The sequence below is a fragment of the Pyrgilauda ruficollis genome, unplaced genomic scaffold (genome assembly GCF_017590135.1).
Source record: "Pyrgilauda ruficollis isolate IOZ18807 unplaced genomic scaffold, ASM1759013v1 scaffold196, whole genome shotgun sequence".
In the NCBI taxonomy this organism is placed as follows: domain Eukaryota; kingdom Metazoa; phylum Chordata; class Aves; order Passeriformes; family Passeridae; genus Pyrgilauda; species Pyrgilauda ruficollis.
Window position 1 is genome coordinate 863,370 of NW_024518762.1, and position 16,501 is coordinate 879,870.

At 43.6% G+C, this 16,501-nt stretch overlaps 1 protein-coding gene across 2 annotated transcripts in view; it reads left to right on the top strand.

The window, feature by feature from the left end:
- ASPSCR1 (ASPSCR1 tether for SLC2A4, UBX domain containing) overlaps positions 1-16,501 on the top strand; it is a 34,743-nt gene that overhangs the window by 17,058 nt on the left and 1,184 nt on the right. The window contains exons 8-15 of one of the 2 annotated variants that reach the window (XM_041465990.1): positions 817-956; positions 2,264-2,345; positions 3,142-3,208; positions 3,964-4,026; positions 4,317-4,369; positions 15,137-15,188; positions 15,884-15,953; positions 16,285-16,460. In XM_041465990.1, coding sequence (XP_041321924.1) covers positions 817-956; positions 2,264-2,345; positions 3,142-3,208; positions 3,964-4,026; positions 4,317-4,369; positions 15,137-15,188; positions 15,884-15,953; positions 16,285-16,460 — 703 coding nt within the window. Of the gene's footprint in view, positions 1-816; positions 957-2,263; positions 2,346-3,141; positions 3,209-3,963; positions 4,027-4,316; positions 4,370-15,136; positions 15,189-15,883; positions 15,954-16,284; positions 16,461-16,501 lie in introns of those variants that run through there. The other variant, XM_041465991.1, reaches the window with a different exon arrangement.

Below are 16,501 nucleotides of genomic sequence, written 5' to 3' on the forward strand. Positions count from 1 at the left end.
CTAACAAAATCTTGGTTCCTGTGAGCCTCTTCAGCCACGAACTGTGTCCTCCCTGCATCTCCTGTAGCCTTCAGTATGCTGTTCTCTATGTTTGCAAGCTTTGTTCCTTTAAACAGTTTTGGAATTTAAAATGTTGGACTTGTTTGAGATCCAGAAGTGTAACTGCCTCTCGATTGCTTGACTCTGGTCATGGTTTGTATTCACACAGGCACAGCTGCTGCTTTGGGCAAAAGAGATAGTAGCCAGCACATAGCCTTTCCTGGGGAGGGATCCATTAAAGTCCTGCTGCCTGCAGAGATGGCAAATGCTCTTGATCTCGGTGGTTGGGGCTCCAGTTTGGGTTTTTTAGGGGATTGTGGGTGTCGGCTTGTTTTGTTTTGGTTTTTTCATAACTGCAACCACAGTTGTAGGCTAGGCCCAGTTGCACTGGAAGGTTTGCCATCATGACACCCAGCTCTGGAGGCTGGGGGAGCAGGCAGCCAGGCTCTCTGTGCCCTGCTGGGCCGGTGAGAGGGGTGTCTGTGTGCAGCTTGGAGTGCCTGCTCTCAGCTCTGGTGTGTAGGGAAGGTTGCCAGTAAATGTATTAGGTACCTTTATTGCAGCTGGTGCCTAAAGAACTGCTCTCCTGCCTCTGTGTGCCCTGGTTGCAGCCAAGGGTACAATTTTGAAAGGTGTGCAATGAAACCCTGCAGTGGTTTAGTTCAGAGAGCTGAGCAGGTCAAAAGACAGTTTGCAAATACTCTTTTTTTCAGGAACCTTATAAGATAAGCAGAGCAATGCATTTAAAACTAATTGGAGCGCATTTTTTTCCTGTAGCTTGTAGAACGTGAACCCCTTATCTGTCACCTAGACCTACTGGAACAACTTCCTGATGGCCCAGAAGAGCTTCCTGATGAATTTTTTGAAGTCACAGTGGATGATGTACGGAAACGTTTGGCACAGCTGCAGAACGAGAGGCAAGTTCCCTTTCTGCTGGGGTGAGATTTGCTGTGTCCTGTTGTTGAGCAGAGTGACAGTGATCAACAGAGCTTGTTTTATTTTGGCTAGTAAGAAACACCTTATCTTCTAAGTAACAGAATTAACCTTTTATTAGAACTCATCAGAAAGACCAACTTAGCCACAAGCCAAGACCTGAGAATGTTTGGAAGAGAAATTATAGGAAGCTGGCTAACAATGTATTGCACTGTTCAGGTAGCTTTCTTTCAAATATTCATGATTTTACTTCATCAAACTTCAGTTCAGTAAAAACTCAGATGAAGATCAACTGCCCTTCCTGTCACAGCACCATTTTGCTGTCTGTATGTTCCTTGAAGAAATTAATTTCATTAATGTATTTAGTTTCAAGTGGGTCAAAGCATTCCTTTAAACATTGCAATAGCTCTCCAAGACTGAAACAGTCTCCTTTATGCTATAGCCAAGTCCAAGTTCAACTTTTTACTTAAGAGTTGATTTTTTTTCCCACAGGCCACAGTACACAGAATATGGCCTGAAAATTGCTCTGCTCTTTGTGGGTCTGGTGTATTTAGTGGTAGAAATGTAGAGACAGTTGGTTGGGGATTACTGGAATACAGGCCCCCCAAAAAGACCCAATTTCCAAATATGCTGATGCTTTCCCCTTGCAGCCAGGGATAAAAATAAAGGCAAGTTACACATCAGTTACTCAGATACAAAGAAAATGTACTAAAGCTGAGCACAGGATCTGTTGGGTCTAAGCTAGTTTCTTTGCTTATGGGAAAATATGTAATTATTTTTTTACATTTATTGTTTCCTCTTAAATGCAAGTAGACTTTTATTTTGTACCCACTGTTTATTTTAATAGCCATCTGCAATGCCAGTTCTTGAATGATCTGACACTTCTTTTTTTCCCCCTGTTGCTAATTAATACTTATTAATTTCTTGTGCTGGCATTTTTTTTTTCAAGTTTAGTAGCTCTTCTGCCCCTGTGGAGTAGTCATGTCCAACCCTAGTCTCTGCTTTTTTGGATTAATAAGTCCACCTCTACTTGAGTAGTCTAAGCAGACTTTCCTGTCCTCTTAGGATCTTTTCTTGTGTCTGCTGTCATGAACTTGTACAGTAAACATAATTTTATTTAGTATTGTTGTTGATGCTCAGTAGTTTCAGGAGGTAGGGAAAATGCTGTGAGGGATGCATCAAACAGTTGAGCTGTTCTCATCATCTCATCTGCTTGGGTCTTCTGCTAGCTTAATAAAGTGAAAAAACATTGTAAAATTATAGACAATTTACCTTCTTCCCATGTCTGTAGGAAACGCCTGGAAGAAGCTCCCCTGATGACAAAGTCCTTGAAGGAGTCCCAGCTGAAGGAGAAGTTGGAGCGTTACCCCAAGGTAGTGTTTGTTTTCCAGTCCCTCTGGCTAGTCCAAGCTTGGGGATTGAATGCCTTGGGATTCAGTTGTGATCAACAAGCCCTTAAGCTATTTAGAGGGAGATTTTTCAAATTCCCATCCCTATTAATTGTTTCTGGGACTTGCACAACAGTTGTGCCATGTGAAAACAGCTGTACTGTAATATGGTAATATGTCATTGAGTGACAGGCAGTGGAGTTGCTTCTGTTCTGTTCCAGATGTCTCAAAACCTTTCTGTCGTGCCCACATCAGTCTGCATGATTGAGCCTTCTTGCCTGCTCTCTGTAGACATTTTGTTAGAAACTCATTGAAAGTTAAATGATTCAATGTTTCAAGTTGGTTTATTTTGCTCTGTAACTCTGATCCTTGTGCAGTTTGCAGGTGAGGTGCTTTCTGAGCAAGCTGTGGGTACAAAGGTCAGAGGTATGTCAGGAGGATTCCTGCTGCTGTGTAAACTGTCTGCACCTGTCCACGAGGCTCTGTCTTTGTTGGTGGTGCATCCTTTAGCACAGGGAGCTCCTACTCTCTGAGCAAGTGCTGCTGCATTTTACATCACAGTGCTTTGACAGATGAGCTCTTGTGCCCCCTCTGACCAGCCCCTGTTTCCTCAGAAGCTGCACAGCACTGTTAGCCAGGTTGCTCTTCTGTCCCTGTAAATACCTCAGATCTCCCTATTAAAGAGAACCAACAAATAAACAGCTTGCAGATTCTAAGCCAAGGACAGGTGTCACAGAGCAGTGGTAAAGCACTGTCCTGACGGGCTTTGTCTCTGCCTCAGGTGGTGGTGAGAGTTCGTTTTCCGGACCGCCACGTTCTGCAGGGCTTCTTCCATCCCACTGAGACGGGTAAGGCCAGTCCCCTGCAGCCCGGGCAGCTGTAGCAGCAGAGAGAGTGTCTGAACAGGTCACATTGTTGCCTGGCAAAGTCAGGCTGCTCTGAAAAAGCAGCAGAAGGTAGTTACACTGTCATTGTAGGGCCTTGAATGGACTAAGAAGGGACTTGGGGCTGGTTAAGCTCACTAAGGGCTACTTGGTGGAGATGGCAAAATGCTTGTCCTTGTGTGGGCAGGAAGCTGTCCCTCTTGCTATCCCCTTATTTGTGTCTCAGTGATGTGCTACTGGGCTGCATTTGGAGACTTCCTCTGTGTTAGTGCGTAAAACATTTTTTACCCCCTTCCCCAGTCCAAAACCTACCCCAAAAAGCAGGAAGGAGAAAAAAACCAAAAACTTCAGCAACTCTACTAAGAGAGGATGTACCTTAATGGCTCTGTCAGTTCACAAAAGGCAATCAGACCATACACCAAGTAGCTCTTAGTTATTACTGGAGATCCTCTTATTCTCAGCTGTCAGCCATGGTTACTTGCACAAACTTTTTTGATAATTTTGTAGGCATCCTTAGATTTTTCCAAGGGACTAGCACATCAAAGTGATTTGTTTTGTTTGTTTTTTCAAGAAATTTGTGATAGCAACTGTGTACTTTGGAGTAAAAGGCAATCTCCATACCTTCTAGGGGGCATTTCTGCTGTTACAAGTTAGTCTTCTTACCCAGCATTTGAAGAACCAAATGTAATTTAGCAAACCTTTCTCTCCTTTTTCCGCAGTTGGCGTTTTGAGAGACTTTGTAAGAAGCCACCTTGCTGATGCAGAGTTGCCATTTTACTTGTGTGAGTGCTGTTGGTAATATTTGGCCTTACTTTATAAAGCCTGTTTCTAGCTGTGGGATGCTGATGCCTGAGGGATGACCTGGAAGGGAATGCCTTCCCTAAAACACAGCTTCACAGTGCAAAGGAGGTGTAACCTGCTCCCTTAGCCATGTTGTGCTTCTGTCTAAGAAGCAGCCTCTGTGGGCATATGAATGTGTCACCCCTTCAGAGAGCAGGGATGCCTGCCATACCTATGTTTGATGTTCTGGTTGCTAGGTGGTCCTGTTTTATAACTTGTTTTTTAACTTCAGTTGTTGCACCTCCCAGAATCATCTTGAACGATGAAAGTCTGACGCTGTTTGAGGTAAGGACTCACACGTGGGCTCTGATTCTCTCTGGTTTGTGCTCCCCTTAACCCTGCCTCAGGCTTTAGTTACTTTTAAAAGAAGCTGGGTAATGCTGTAGGCTTCTGCTCAGCCAAGGCTAGTGGAACCAGGTGTTTTGGAGCACAAGCTGTTCACCAGAAGAGGTCCACCTTGTGCAGCAATAGGCAGAGGCACACTGGGGGCAGGGGTGGGGATTGGCATTGTTTGGTACACAGCTGCAGTTAACCTGGCATGTTATTGTGAGAGCTGAGCTGAGTGTGCTTTATCTGTAGCTGGACTGGGATAGTAAGAGATGAGACTCACTGTGGACAGGGAACTGTTTTTAATTGCTACAATGGGAGCTAGAGGCCATATTAGACAAAAACCTGACTTTTTGAAATCGCTGTGTGAGAGTCAATGTGCACTGAGGGATATGCATTCTCTTTGTGTAATTTTTCTGTGAAAACACTGAAGTACAGGTTTTCAAATTCGGGTTCCTGGAGAGTTTTTGCAAGTGTCAGATAAGGTGGTCTTGATGTGCCTGGCCAGAGACCTTTGGCTGTGTAGATCACACATCTAGGATCATTAGGAGTGATTGAGTGATTTTGCCAGTGACTTTGCCCCAGACTCACGCTGTTTAAAATGTTCTGTCAATCAGAACTGCATGGCCCATTCCAGACTGATGCACCAGAGATCCTTCAGAGTAAAGGCTCACGCAGCAGCAGTGAGAATTCTTGCTTGATGCCCCTGCTCTGAGGGAGCAGAAAGGCTGGGGTGGGGAAAGGGATAGAGAAAGGGACTTTTCAGGCAGCATGGTGAATTAGGTAGTGATTAGCATGCCTTGGAAGTTGTTTGCAATGGAGTTTTCAAAGTTCCACAACTTGCTGACCAGGCTATGTGGAAGAAATACACATGCAGATGCTTTTAGATGATTGAATATTCAGACCTGTATCTGCCTCATGTTGATCCTCTGATGTTGGTTCTGGTCTCCCTTGTTAACTTTGGTCTGTTTTCTAAAATGTTCTAAATCCTCTGCTTACCTCCTTTTACCCCTTGCCTGCCTCCCCCATCCTGCAGTACTGTTCTTTTATTTTCTCTTTCTCTCTGCACATCTCGTGTTTCTCTGGATGTCTCCTGAAACATGACTTTTTCAGTAAAACACCACAGGAATAATTACATCTCATTGTCTTTGAAATAAGAAACCTAATGGCAGGAATTTTGTTTAATTTGCTGCATTAAAGCCTTTGTTCTGTACCTGGCACCATTACTGGTGCTTGTTATACGTGTGGCAATTTCCCGGTTTCCTCGTTGTGACATTTACTGTGAAATTCATTCTTTGTGGCAGCTCCCTGAGACATGAACACATGTTAAATTAGTGCTCTTTGAAGACTTGGAGGTGCCTTACAGCCCAGTCTTAGGGACTTCATTAGAAATCACAGCTTTGTGAAGAAGCTGGTTGATTTTACTGTCAGACATCTCCAGTCTGCAGTAGCTTTCTGTGGATTGAAGTGCTTGCTGTGGCACATGGCAAAGGTGCAAAGCCTTGACTTTGATACAGAGCTGGGACTGCTCAAGATGCTATGCTCAAAAGTGGAAAATTTGCAACTGGACTGCTTTAAGGAAAATATTTTTTCTCATTTCTCATATCCTCTCTGTCACCATGAAAGAAGAATAATGTCCAACTAAGATAAAGGATGTCGAATCCAAACCTGATTTAAGATATGTTTTTATTCATGCCACATGTAATCACACCATAGTCAAATTAAGCTAGTGGTTATGTTGAGAATTTGGGTGTAATTAAAGTAAAGTGGAGTTTTTAAGCACAATCTTAACTGTACAGAGTCTCTACAATTACTTGTCGAATGTGGAAAGCGAGTAAAATCTCATCCTTAGAATATTTTTTCGGGATTATAACATGACATTACTAAAAGATTACTATCACATTAGTTAACAGTTGCATGACTTTGCATTTTTGGCTTATCCAGCTAGCTCTGCATAGATAAATGTGATGAGGTGCAGGAAAAATAATTTGAGCTTCATATGCAGCTCGGTGAGCTCTTGCGTTGATCATTATGGCTTTGGAGCAAAGTCTTACGGTGGTGAAATCATCAGCTCATTACTGAATAGCAGTCAAATTGAAAACAACCTCCTTCCAAAAGCAAAGTATTCAGAACAAAATAGAGAACATTGCTGTGTATGGACCAGGGTTTGTCTCAATAACATCCAGATCTGGTCTCACATCTCCAAAAGGAGCTGGTGAAGGTGCAGGGAAGGGGAATGAGGTTCATCAGAGATCTGCAATGTCTTCTGTCCAAAGAAAGACTGAATAGGTGAGGACTTGCCAGTCTGTTAAAGCTGTGACTGGAAAGGGTATAACATGCCAAGGAGAAGCTGGAATGCGTTGAGTTCTTGAGTGTGAGTGAGCGGCATCAAGTCAGGCAAGCAGGAGCTAGAATAGATGGAAGAAGGTAGTTGTTCATGTGTCAGAAAACTGAGGCACAGAATCCTTGTCACAGGGAGCTGTATACTGAAAGGATATACTGATTTGAGAGAAGTTTGGACAAGTTCAAGGAAGATATTTAGTAAGTGTGTCTCAATATACAGAAACCTTTTCAGGAAGCTTCTAAACTGAAAATCATTGCTAGCTAATCACTTACATGTAAGGATACTCTTTTCTGTTCATCTGGTTTTTGTTCACTGTTAGGGTACTGGCTGGATTGAGTGGACTTCTGCTCTGCCTATGGTTCTTCTGTCCTTGGGAGAGCTGTGTTTAATGCCAGTGGCTGTGTGGCCTGTGTCCCTTGCTGGGGGCCCTGCAGCCCTTTCAGGTCACGGTCTGTTATGGCAGGAATGATTCTGTGTGTTTATAAACATTTTACTTGGATGAAGCATCAAACATGAAAGAAACAATTCCTGATGAGAACTTGTCATGCTTTTCTGATTACCCAAACTGCTGTCAAAGACCACAGGACTCTGACCTGTGAGGATGATGCCTTATCCCTGTTTGGCCTGGCTGATTGTGGGAGAAGCTTTGCTGCTGTTAACCAATGTAAATCCTTATTCCTCTTAAACTTTCACCATGTTAGCGCAAGCTCCACGCCATAATTTTCCTGCTTGGGTAAGTTTTCCCTTCTGCTGGGGTCTGGGTGCTTGGGAGAGAGGGGCTGAAGGTCCTTTCTGCTCTGTGGAAATGGCTCCAGCTGTGGTGTTCATGCCTGCTGTGTCATTGTTGGTGCCGTGTTTGGAGGTGTCTGTTCCCAGTGAGGCTGCGCTGCCTGAGCCTCGGGGCTCTCAGTAGAAATAAGGATGAAAGAGGGAATCTCTGGTGCTGGGGTAGCAGGGGCAGCACGGGGGGTGGGACCTGCTCACTCCTTCTCACATGAGGTTGTGGCCTTCCAAAGTGAGCAATCTTCAGCCTGGGAAGAGGTTTGTGTGGGCCAGGGGTCCCCAGTGGCTGCGAAAGCGAGTGCTGTAGAGCTGGCTGCAGTGCCTGGCTGTGCCCTGGGTGGGGGTGGGCTCTGTGCAGGGGGGTTTGTGGAGACCTTTCCCTTTTCATTCATCTTGTGGTCCATGGAAGGGAAATATCTTGTACTTTAGTCAGAGCTCCCCTTCTGTTCCCTGATCTGGAAGGAGGGAGGTGAAAGGACAAAGCTGCTCTGTAAAGACAGGAGAGAGGTGGTTAAGGTACTTGGAAAAATAATGTGCCTTTGGGGCTGGGGATAGAGGAGCTCTTGCTCTAAGGTGACCTGGCAGCACACAGCACCTCTGTAGTGAGAAAGCTTGTTCTGGAATGGCAGTGTTGTGGTGCATAGGATGTGACTGTGAATGAAGTGCTGTGGAGTATGCAGTTCTTCAGACGCCGTAGGAGAAAGAGAGCTTGGGTAAAGTAACAGTACAACTAATTGCTTAAGTGTTTTGAAGTGTCTTTGTTGGGTTTGGAGGATGTGTGACAGGTTCAGGAAGAAGTTTGTCTTTAGTGGTAATATGTCTCTTTAAGGGTTCAGGTTGTATCATGCAATTGCCAAATTTGTCACTTTTGCCCCAAATGCTGCATGTCAGTTGTGGTAGCTGTGCCTCTTGGGATGCTTGGCACTTGATGTGCTCCCCTTGCAGAGATGCCTGCACATAGCCTGCCTCCTGATTTTTCCAAAGCAGGTACTATCATAGTGTGTCTAGCCATTCTGGATTTTTTTCCAACATTTAATTTTCATATTATCTCATGTCCTAAGTTAGCAGTAGGTTATCCTCCACTCTAAAGACTATATTGGTAAGGAAAAATGGATGGTGTCTGAGGCAGTAATGTGAGTGCATATGAGCATTCAGATATTTATAAATTACGGAAATTTGTGCTGAAGCCAATAGCAGAAGTGACTGCAGATGGTGGAATACCATATTACCAATACTTCTGCTCTTTCCACCCTCTCCCTCCATTCAAGCTGACAAGTTTGGCACCACATTCATTACGTTTGATCACTTACAATGAAGGGAGAACCTTTACGCTGCTAGCAAAACCAGGAAAAAAGACAACTGTTGTTGACTTGTTTGCCAAGATACTTGGAATGAAAGAACTGTCTGAAGTGAATGCTCCCAAAATCTGTGTGTATTTACAGTATAGTGAACACACAAATTGGCAGCAATGTGGAGTTTTTGGAACCCATAAAGACTTCAAGGCTTTGCTTTGATTTTTTGTTGTTGCTGTTTTTGCTGGCGGCCTTCTCCTCATGTCCCTTGAAGTGTTTTATAATGTTCTGCTCTCCAGAGCTGATCAACCACAGGCTTCCCTGTTGTAGCACTTGGCTTTGGGTTCCTTGTAGCTCCAGTGGCTTGTTTTTGTTTTTTCTAGGCTGTCTGAGCTTTTCAGAGTTGCTTCTTAGCTTCTTTCTCCTCCCAGAAACAGGCAGTTTTGTAGTGCATTTCTGGGGTGGGTTAGTGGAAAAAAATTATTGATTGCTGTGTTAATACTAGGAAAGATTTAGCAGAAAATAGAAGTACCAGTCACTGGAAAAGTCGAGGCAGCAGAGAGGGCAGGAGGCCATCCTCTCTCTACAGAGGAGCTGAAGGAATCCACAGGCTTCCACAAAAATACTTAGGTCTTCTAGTCAGATCTTAGAGTGCCCTGAGTGTTTCCTCTGTCACATACCATGAGGCAGAAATCCAGATGAGCTGTTTGTTCCTTTCTTTGCCTTTGGTTCTCTTTCCATCTCCTATTTGTTAATGCCAGTTTGGGCAGTATGTCTGGTGTGTTTGTTCAGTGAACCTGACTACGACTCGGGCAGCATGAAGCCTTCTCCTTTGGCAAGAGTTGAATGCAATTTCAGAAAAAATTACTTCATCAGTCAGTCCATCAGAGGCATTTCCTGTGGCAGGCCTTGTGGTTATTGCACTCACTGGCAAAGAAAATTGCAATACTGAAATTCATCCAGCACAGAGGATGGCATTCACCTAAAAGTCTTAGTCTTCTCCATCCAGGATTTTATCATCTGACTGCATTCGGTAGCAATCTCACCTTCTCTTTGTGGTGAGGTCTGTTACTTATGCTTGTCTCATGATGCTGGCTTCCAGGACAGCTGGGTTCTTCAGTCCAGTGAGAGGCTCCTTGCACAACTGAATTTGGAGTGGAAATCCTGCCCAAAATATTCACTGCTACTGTCAGTTTTGAAGGCCAGATCTTTCTGGTCTCAGCTATCAAGGTCTCAGTGAATGCTCTTTGTACTTGAATGCCTTCATAAGCAGCCTTCTCAAAACAGTGTTTTTAAATGTGATCTTTGCCTTATGAATTTTAAAGGTCCCCTGCCCTAGCTGGATCAGATCTCCTCCATGCTGGCCACGGAACATCCATCTCTTCTGGCAGTTGAAGCCCACATTGGGCAGCTTTGTTCTCAGGTTATAAACTTGAACTGCTTGATCTGCCTCTTTCACCATGGCTGTGGTGTTTATTTCTGTCTCAGCAATGCTGTGCAGTCTTGCTGGAGAAACTTTTGATCCACCGGCCTTGCAGTTGAATTTTCCAAGAGCTAGTTTATGTGTTTGGGGTGTGTGTACTATGCAGTATTTCATGCTGGTAGCTTGGGTTTCTCCTTCCATGCGCGTGTTCCTTTGAAGTGCTTATGTTCTTATTCATCTTCCTAACATCAGTCTAACAGCAGACCTGTGGCACTCTGATCTTCTCAGATTGTGTAACGGAAAGAATGCTGCTCCTGCTGGCAGCTGCAAGTTCCCTTCAGCAGCAGCCTCTGCCTGGTCTGGCAGCAGCGCTGTCAGGGAGGAGAGCAGCGTCCCGAGAATAGTGTGCATCATCTGCAACGCTCTGTTCTAGGATTTTTTTGCATATGTATGTCTGAGAAACAGGAAGCATTGAGGTGTTATTTGGGGAGGGTTCTGCCTGCAGTATTTTCTGTGCTTTCTAGAGAACAAGTTACTAAAACACGTAGTTAAACAAAGCAGGAATGTCTCTCTGCTGTATCACAGCTGGATTCACCAGGAGCTGTTGTTCTGAAGTGGATATTTTTATCGTGGAATGTGGGATGCAGCAGCCCCGTGCTGTCAGAAACCACGCAGGGTCCGAGGAGCTGCTGGCTATCGCTGAGTGAAACTGTATCGTTCCAGCTGGAGTTTCAGACTAAATGGGGCTTTATGAACAGCAGGCTGGTCTTCAGATCTCTGAAATAGAAAGTGTTCATTTAAACTACTGCAACTGTAACCAAGCAGATGGCTGAAGCTGTGTTACATCTTTTTAAAATCTGAGGAGATGGTCATTTAGAATCATGCTTATTAAATGAGAAGGATAATAAGTAGGACATTGACTTCCTTTTCTCCTTGCCTCAGTGACTTTCTAATCCCTCCCGAAGAAAGCTGTCCTGTGATTATGATCTTGGATGGAGCTCTTGACACTTGCATGCTTAGTTCTCATTACTGCTGCTGCCATCCTTTGTGACCTTGAGTAAGTTATCTCTTTAGGTCTCAGTTTTTCATCTGTATAAAAAAGAAAAGCCCCCAAAAACAGAAACAAAAACAGGAAACCCACAAAAATAAAAACAACCCACAAACTCAAAGTATTTTTATTTACATCACATCTGTATAATTGCACAATGGGACACCATTTTCAGTTGGATTTCTAGATACTGCTCCAGTAAATCTGACTGTATGTTGTAAATACATCTTGGACAGTGTGATTTGAACATTATGGTTCAATAGATTAATAGCATCTATTTCCCCAGTCAGAATGGCCGTTTTTTTGGCTGGAAATCAAAGCAGCAAGGAAGAGAAATGCTGAGTGTTGGAGTGTAGTAACTGGCTGTTGGCTCAGTGCTATTGTAGTAATTCTCTGCATGTAAGTGAGTGGAGCTTTTTGAGTTACTTGTTTTGAACATCCTTTGAATTCTTTTGGTCAACCTGGCAGGCTCCTAAGAGTTGTCAAAATCTGTTCTGATTCACAGATGTTCTTGCAAGAACCCTATGCAGTGAAGAGCTGCAGAGTTGTTCTAGAAACATTGTCAGATGCATTAGAACAACTGCAAACATTAGAACAGCTGACTTGAGGATACAGTTTTCAGGTGATGGTCTGCCCAGTGTTTGATCATTACCTTCATAGGTGTGTTAGAGAATGCTGAGGGCTTTGGCTTTGGGCTCCTGTGTTTTCATGGACAGAATCTACTAAAACCTTCTCATCTTTATACCCAGACAGTCCTTGGACAATGGGATAATTCTACTGGCCTTTATTTTTTTGTGTGAAAATGCTGCTGATTTAAATACTTCAGATTATAAAGATCTCTGGGCAGCGTTAGGTCCTGCCAGTGCGGCTAGAGAATTCCCAGGTGAGGTGTAGCTGGCTGCCTTCTGTGCTGCACCCTCAGGGAGTGCTGAGATTGGGGTGGTGCCTGACAATTCCACACAAAGGAAGCTAGACCAAAGGTTCTGTGCATGAGCCAATAGTCTGTTTGAATTGGAGGAAAAAACCTTATTGGGTAGAGGTTTGGAAAGAGGGGACTCCATGCTGGCTGAGCCCTAGGAAAGGATAGGGATGCAGGGAAAGGAGCCATGGGAAGGACGTTGCATTCTGTGTGCTGCAGCGCTGCTGTCTAGCTCCTTTAGGTTTCTTTCAATTAAGATTTTGAACTGAAACATTTGAACTGATGTTTTGCCAGCAGTAGGAAATGGTTGTGGACATGGGTCCTGAAACTGTGAACTATGGTTACTTGATGACCTGTGAGTAAATAGGGTAGAGGTTTGTACTGGGGCACAGTCTGTCTATATGTTTGTTTGTTGAGTGAGTCTGTCTAGCTCTTGGTCTGTATTCCTCACTCTCTTTCTCTCTTTGTGCCTCACACAGGCCCTGCCATGAATTTTCTCTGACCCCTTGGGGCCATTCCCACATAAGGCTTTGATGTGTGTGCCCAGAGCTTGATTGACAAGGAAGTTTCAGTGGCAGCAGCAGGGAAACGAAGAGAAAAGGGCAGGGCTTTGAACTAAAGGGCTTTGAGTTCTGAGTTTCTGTGCTTACTTATCTCCTTCAGAATGTTAATTATTTACCAAGATAATTGGTCGGGAGGCAAAAAAAAGAGAGCGGAGGTTATTAAAAAATTCCAACACTAACACACTACAAAAACCTCATTTTCCAACTTGCAGCTGGCATGAAAAGGATGTTGTGTGTAAAAGGGCTTGAGTGTATGTGTGTTGGGGGGGGGGGGGCTTTTTTTAAGGCACCCATTTGCTAAATAGACGAATGCTGTAGGAACATCAAAGCTCTTTTGAGAGTTTTTTCTGGGATTTCTAAACCATGTCTGGTACTTTGTAATTAAAAAAGTTTATGGAGAGCTGTCTTTGTGATTGGAGCAGGCAACCTTAGGCCCTGTTGATTGAGGAATGAAATGTTAAAAGACCTAATAAATAATTATTTTGCTAAAATGTCAGTTCAAGGATGTGAATTTGCCTGGATGCTTTAGCAGGAGCTGAGTCTTGGAGCAGAGTGATAAATGTCTCCTGTTTCAGCTATCCTGATGTTGGCTGTGCTGCATGACACAGTCTCCTGTGGCCTCCGGATTAATGTCAGAAAAATGTGTAATGCCATATGCTCGTCTGAAGCTTGAAGGCAGGAAGAGAGGTGAAGCTATTTCATTTTGCCTTCAGTTAATACAATTTTGTTAGTCTCCATATTAGGCAGCAGTCCACAGCCTCCTCTGTGAAGATCAGGGTTCTTTTGAGTTCTGGTAATTGCTGTGCTGGATGGGGTCCAAGGACCATCATTCCAGTATCCAGCTTGGGCTGATGGTGGCAACAGAGGCTCAAGAAAACTCCAGAGCAGTCAGTCTGCCCTGCACAGTTCCCAAGTACATATGAGTGATACCAACTGGGGCAGTCACTCGCTTTTATCTGGTTATTTATTTATTTGTTGGATCAGTGTGACAAGTTTAGTGTTACTGTTTTGCCAGGGAAAATGTAGACCATTAATTAACATTTGCTGTCCAGTTTCTGGCTGTAGTGGTACTTGCCTCTTTTACACCATGATGATTTGGTTTCTTTACTTGTCTCTTAGTACACGGCTTCCTAAAAGCTTAACAGAATTATTTCAGCTAGTTATTCTTTATGTGGTGTTATACTGGCATATAATGCATGTAATAAATATGATGGTTGTTTTTTCAGAATCCTTTCTGGAACAGCTGGTTATGGCATATCATACCCTTTTAAAAATCTCAGCCTGAGCTTGTCAGTAGTGTCTGTTTTTAGAATGAAATTTTACAACTTTGACTCTCTTGCTCTGTGTTTCCCTTGGGAACACTTGGATTAACACTGGGTGTGGTGGTGTAGTGCTTTATAATGTATCACTGAGGTTTTTTGAAGAGGTGGTGTGGCACTGGGGTCACTGGAGGTGGCAGAGCAACCTCCATAGGTAGGTCCCTCCTTTATACCTACAGGTGCATTTGTGATTCCTCAGTTGAGCAGGGAGTGTGTGAGTCCAGTTTCACAATTTCCCTGGTGCCCAGAAAAGGACCAAAAGATAATGAAGTGACCTGCATCTGACATATGGGGAGAGGTAGAGAGAGAGTCAAGGCTGTTCAGCCTGGAAAAAAAGAAGCTCTATGGGGTCTTGTCAATGTGTGTAGTAAAAGAGACAGGAAACAGCAAGGAGTATGGTCCAGAGTTCTTAGCAGTGCCCTGTAAAAGGACAAGAGGAAATGGACACAAATTACAGGGATTCCCGCTGAAATAAAAGGAAAAAAAAACAAAAACCACCAAACCCACTGGATAGAAAAAAAATGTTTGAATATGGCAATTATTCTGATAAGTAGGAACTAGGAATTCGGGTTGGATTTATAAAAGGAAATACTTAATCCTGGAAAGGTGGTGAAACTGGATAAATTTCAATTATAGACAGGGTGTAAAAGTAATAAAATTATTTAGAATAGCTTTTGGAAGGGCATAGCTGGATTTTTCTTCTCTTGGTGTCAGCCACTCAGATCTTAGAAGATTCTTCATCATATTAATGTTATCTGCTCAGCAATGGAGAATCTTGGTGCCATACAATGACCTGAGGTATGGGGACAGAGGAGAAGAAATGGCAGGGCATTCCTGCAGTGAGCACTTGCTGTAGAGGTCTCATCACCTGTTTAGTACACCACAGGTTTAAGTTTTCCTGAATTACAGATGGTTAGTGACCTTGGCTTGAACTCCCTGAATTTGTCTGTAGCTGTCTGACCTGCCTCTGATGTTCACAGTGAATGTGAAAGCATCTACAGGCAGTGATACCTTCTTTTCCCCTTTTGCTACAGGCCAAACTTTTCCCAACTGCTGTTGTTCATTTTGGATCAGAGGAGCGCAGGGGTGAGTGCATTTCCTGTCTCGTTCAGCTGACTGTATAGTTCCTGCATTACTCAGTATTGCTTCTGTCAGAGCTCTTCTGTCAAAAGCAACTGCAGTCCTTGAGAATGCTGGTGAATGTCTCCATTCTGACTGGCAGAAGCTCTTCAGAGCTGGTTTGGGCAGTTAGCTTGAGCACAGATGTGGACATTGTACCTCTGTTAGGGGATTAGGCATTGTCTGCCATGGGATGAAGAATGATGGAAGAATGACTCCATAGGAAAGAAAATCCTGTTGTTCAAAATGTTACCCAGACAAATGTCTATGAAATGATTTTGCAGAGCTCCTGTGGTAGTGGACTGGCTGGAGATGGTAGAACAGATGTGAATCTTAGGTTCTTTGGCATCTCTGGTTTATGCTTAGCATCCCTGTTTCTCCCAGAGACCAAAGTATGCTGTGGCTTCACAGAAAAGTCCCTGAGATGCAGTGAGCACTGAAAGAAAATGTCAAGGTCTTGAGGTTTGAATGATGAAATAGAGCACCTCTGAGTTGTGAAAGAAACTGGCATGGTTCAGTAATGCCCTGTGTCGTTTGGAGGAAGGTGATGTAGGTTTACTGTAGTACACAGCAGGTATTTTTTGAGCTGAGAGCTATGTGGTACTGTGGTGATTGATGTATGTGTGTTACCAATTAAGTGATTTGGTTTCATTTCTAAACAGCTTGTTACCTGAAATCAGACCTGCTGAGCTCTGCAGTTTCTCCTTCTGCAGCTGATTTATTAGTAGCCAGGTATGTTGGGGTTGAGTAGAGTTGCAAATGCCTTAGTATTTCAGGAATGGGAAGCATGAAATGAGCCCATCTTACTACAAAGACAAGTGCTTTGAAGATACTAGGACTTCCTTCTGTCCAGAAACAGTCATACTGTCATATTGGACTTCATAGCTTTGTGAGTCCTTTGCAAAGTAGGATTTCAGTGACTTAAGTCAATACTAGTGCTTGTACCATGGAAAAAGAAGAGCTTTTTCAATCTAACTTTAAAGGTGGTGGTGATACAGGGGGCTATTATGAAAAATGAAGCTTCATTCTACTTGCTTATTTCCTTTCTCTGATGTTTGTCTAGATCATTAGTTCCTTCTGCTTCATCAACTTTAGCATCAGTGGCTCCATCCTTATCTGAACCAGAAGTGGGAAGTGACAAAGAGACCATTGAACAGCCAGAAGCAGCCAGCACCCAGGGAGCTCCACAAGTGTTTAGAAAGGCCCCTGGGAAAATACCCAAATGGCTGAAACTTCCAGGTATCAATGAATCATAGGGAGAGCTCTGCTCCTTCTGAACT